Source organism: Ruditapes philippinarum, unplaced genomic scaffold (genome assembly GCF_026571515.1).
Source record: "Ruditapes philippinarum isolate M1 unplaced genomic scaffold, ASM2657151v2 ctg8513_1_1_1_1, whole genome shotgun sequence".
Lineage (NCBI taxonomy): Eukaryota > Metazoa > Mollusca > Bivalvia > Venerida > Veneridae > Ruditapes > Ruditapes philippinarum.
The window spans coordinates 34209-38545 of NW_026862567.1; the positions used below are offsets into that span (position 1 = coordinate 34209).

Sequence of the window (4337 nt, forward strand, 5' to 3'; positions counted from 1 at the left end):
AGTTTGTTGCTGCTTGTGAGCGGCCAGAACATTGGTTTGCCGCTTTCACCACCTTCACCATTTCCAACCAATCAGGCGCACTTGGCTGAATATCTTCCTCCTCGTCCTCGTCTGTGTCTACCTCCAAGCTAGATTGGCCTAGCTTGTCAGTATTCTTAACTGACAGAGACATATTCTGTCTAAAGTCTTATCATAGCAGTATCTCAGGGGAGAACCTGCGACGACAGATGGACTCTAAAATCTCCCTGGTTATATTACCAGAGCACTCCCTCACTGCAATGAGCGCCTTGGCTAGGCTTGCACCCACATTAGGTATTGCCTGTAGCCTTACCTCAGACGCAAAGTTAATGGCAACCAAGGGTGGTTGCACAACCTCTGCTTCCTGAGAAAATATCTCGTACTTTCCCTTTATATTGATATTCTCCATAACAACGAAAGATACGGAGAAATTTTCAAGTTTAAAATGTGTTTTAACTAAATAAATCTCAATATCTATCTTCTCCCCCTTTATAATGGCAATAGGGCTAAATGGAGTTTATTCAAAATATACAGTTACTGTACCAGTGGCAGCAGAACGAAAAAAAGGAGATCCGAAAAATAAACAAATTCCAAAGAATTTGGTCCTTCCAGGCAACGTCTAAACCTAAGCGGAATTTGATGGCAAATTCCCCCGCTTAACTACGATTATTTACGTAGAAATTCTGGTTTAAATCGTTCAAGCAGATTTGGCCCACTATGAACAAAACCAAGAATTCCGGTAGACTTCGTTCTATGAGTGCAGAATTTTGAGGGCAAATTCGTACACAATCGGTAAAATTATGGACCTTTGGTAGCGTCTATCTTTCGGAACGGAATTCGCTGCCACCAATATAGAACTGTCGCGGATTGATTATAAAGGGATTGAAATACAAACAATGATTACCTTCCACTCTGGATCGTGCCAAGCTAGGAATTGCCTAATTCTTCTTATTAATTTATTACACTAATATGGCCCCCCAACTGGTCAGCCCTAACAACACTAAGTTCCGGGGGTTCGTTTCCGGGAACCTTTCCCCGTTAACTTCCGATCAACTCCTGTAACCAGTACCATACGGTACTACAAAGTGCAGTAAATTTTATGTGATTCATAGGAATATTTTTGGATGTTTAAAGGTAGGAGTCTTATTTCATTTCAATCTGTTGCATATATTATCAAAGGAAATTATGTCAAGCTGAAAGACAAAATGGCCGCCATTAAAAAATTCTAAATTTATTTCTTTAAATAGAAATGGCCCTTTCTACAAAATTCGTTATTTAATGGTAGATTATTTTGTAATTTTGACAGTTTTATGTGTTTCATGATAAATCGAAGAACATGCTAGAACATGCTAGTTATGTGCCAATAAGCTGTTAAGACCAAACAGAGGATCATTCTTAATGCGTCTCATGAAAGACAATGATTGGTGAGAAAATGCAGACCGGAAATATTTTAAAAACATTTGTAATAAATGAATCAACTCAAAATCATTCTTTTGAAGTTTCATCACAACTGGCCAGTTAGTTAAAGAAATTGCTTGTTTAAAGCAAGTGTCAAAAACATGTGACGGACAAGGGCCATCTAAACACATTATGCTCGAGATGAGCTTAAGAGATATATAAATCTTACACTTTAGTCTTTATTATGTCAGTTTCCGTGTGCTTTAATCCAAAGATACTGATATGACAAACGAAATTAAACATTTTATCCTACAATTGCTACCGACTCAGAAGTAGCAAACAGCAAGTACCCGGTGAGTGAAAGTGCAGTAGATTTGGTCATGAACGCCGTAAAGGTTTACGTCACCATTGGCGTTGACGTAAACAACGTCACCAGCGTCAAATTCTAACACTGCCGCATTACCACCTGTTGCATAGTGGCCAGGTGTATGGCTGTACAGTGAATCAACGTACCTAGAATTAAAAATTAAAACGTTTAATAGTATAATCTTAAAACAAGGCGTTTAAAATATTCGACGAAACATAGTGTCTTATCATGGTTACTGTATGGTAGAAATGTGCATTTATATGCAACTGGTTGTTCATCCGTCTGTAAGTAGTTTTTTTGTATCCGGTCTCTACCTCTTTTACCAGTGGAAGGAAATTTAAATTACTTGGCAGACATGTTAACCATACGGAAATGATGTAAATAGCGCAGGTTTGACCGTTTGACCTTGTTCAGGTCAAGTTCAAGGTCATTTTGTACCAATTTATTAAAGAGTTCGTTTCTGCTCTGTATCGTTTGAACCTATATAATGAAATTAAATCATTTTAGCAGAAATAATAATAAAAAAGAGGCAATGAACAGAACAACATTTGGACTTTTATAGGGCCACTTGATTTATATAGGAAAACGTATATTTCAAAAACGAATTTAAGTTTGATTTTTTAACGCAAATCCAAGAGCTTAGATATGTGTCATGTAGCATCGATTTGTAGATTTTTTTCAAAAGTTATATTAATCATGACCCTTAGGTCAAGCTTGGCTCGGCCCCGGGTGTCGCTTGCTTTATGTAGCCTATGTAGGAAAATACATAGTATATTTTGTAGATAAATAATGTACTATGCTTCTGTATTTGGCATATATCATTGTCTATAAGTCTTCTTTTTTATAAATCATGCACGTAGGGTAGAAATCCACCTTGTCTTAAACTAGATCTATCATAAAATATATAAACATAAAACATTTTTCAGACAAGTTTCTTGATTGGATCTTTATCAAAATGTATCAAAAAATAAAAACTTGGTCCAAATCTCAAATCAGTATGTCAAAAAAACAAAAAAAAAACAAGAAAGTAGGTCAAATGATATCAAAATATCAAAAGAAGATCATATAATATCAAAATTCAACTCGGAATCAGAAATTACACCCTTTGTCCAAATGCAATATATGTACATAAAAGGGCAAGAAAGTAGGTCAAATTATATCAATAATATCAAAAATAGGTCAGCTGATACCAAAATTCTATTTATCTTCAGAAATTAAACCCATGGTTCAAATTTCCAATCAGTACGTCAAATACCAAAACATTAGGTCAAGTGATACCAAACAAGTGAAGTAGGTCAGTCAATATCAAAATACGATTTTGCATCGGTAATATCAGTTAATATTAAAATTCACTTTGGCATTAGTCAGTGCATTTCTGGTCCAATTTTCAAGTCAGTTTGATGACAATTGAGTCAAAGATGTGACCACTAGAGTGTTAACAAGGTTTTTACTCATTTGGTTAAGGTGACCTAGTTTTGACACTAGGTTACCCATGTTCGTACATGACCTAGAAATCATCAAAACAAACGTTCAGACCAATTTCCAGGATATTTTGATCAAAATAGAAGCCACTACAGTGTTAACAAGATGTTACTATTTTTAGCTCCTGTGACCTAGTTTTTCATTTGAGATGACCAATGTTCAAACTCATCCGAGCAATTACTTTGACACTTGTTAACACCCTAGTGGTCACATTTTGACTCAATTATCATCAAACTTTGTCAGGATGCTTGTCAAGGTCATTGTTCGGATGAGTTAGAATAAAAGTTATCTCGGATGCTAATGTGGACGGACGACGGACATTCAACGATCCTAAAAGCTCACCCTGATGAAGACACTACGTTTCTCTGCTGCTCTTCTGATTCATAAAACATAAAAAAAAATTCTAACATTTGTGCTGCCTTGCTGTCATTGTATGACAATATTTAGCCATCTTTACTGCATAAAACATCTCAAACCTGTAGTTATGGAAAAGCTCAAGCCAAATTTTCCCATCTCGCTTCCCAAGAGCGTGAAAGTTGAACTCGTAGAGACCGCCAATAGGAGCAAGGAATTCTCCGGTCCTTTTGTCGTACACAGAGTTAAAGTCAAAGAACACTCGATCAAATATGACTTTGGTATGACTAGTGACTGTAACATGATGGGATAATCCGACATAAAACGCGATAGTTGGTTTAGCTAGAAAATAAATTGCATTGGCAAAATAAAAAACGATTTATATTCATGAACAAGTTAACAATAATCAAGTTTACAAAGTAAGCGATAGTTTTCCTTTTGCACACTTGTATGATTTTATTGGGGAATAACTATTACTAGTATGACATCCGAGGGTCAATGGTCACTGAAGATGTAAAAATAGCATGATATGTTGTCAAAACTGGGTTCAGTTATTTATTTTATTGTGAAAAAAGTATCAATAATCCAAATGACCAACGAAACTTTCTATAAATATTATTTGGAATGTATAAATGCATTTCTAAAAAACGAAAGGAACAGACCTGTTTTTTTTTTAATTTTGGCGTTTAATATTAAAAATAAAAATTTTTGTATAAAA

General features: G+C 35.4%; 1 protein-coding gene across 1 annotated transcript; it reads right to left on the reverse strand.

Annotated features, from left to right (window-relative positions):
• Positions 1–1641: 1641 nt before the first annotated feature.
• LOC132719449 (complement C1q tumor necrosis factor-related protein 6-like) lies at positions 1642–3998 on the reverse strand (the record flags this gene model as incomplete). Its single annotated transcript, XM_060703217.1, has 2 exons — positions 1642–1929; positions 3742–3998. Coding segments are annotated over 2 exons (444 nt in total), but the record flags the coding sequence as incomplete, so codon positions are not given.
• Between the last annotated feature and the right edge of the window lie 339 nt (positions 3999–4337).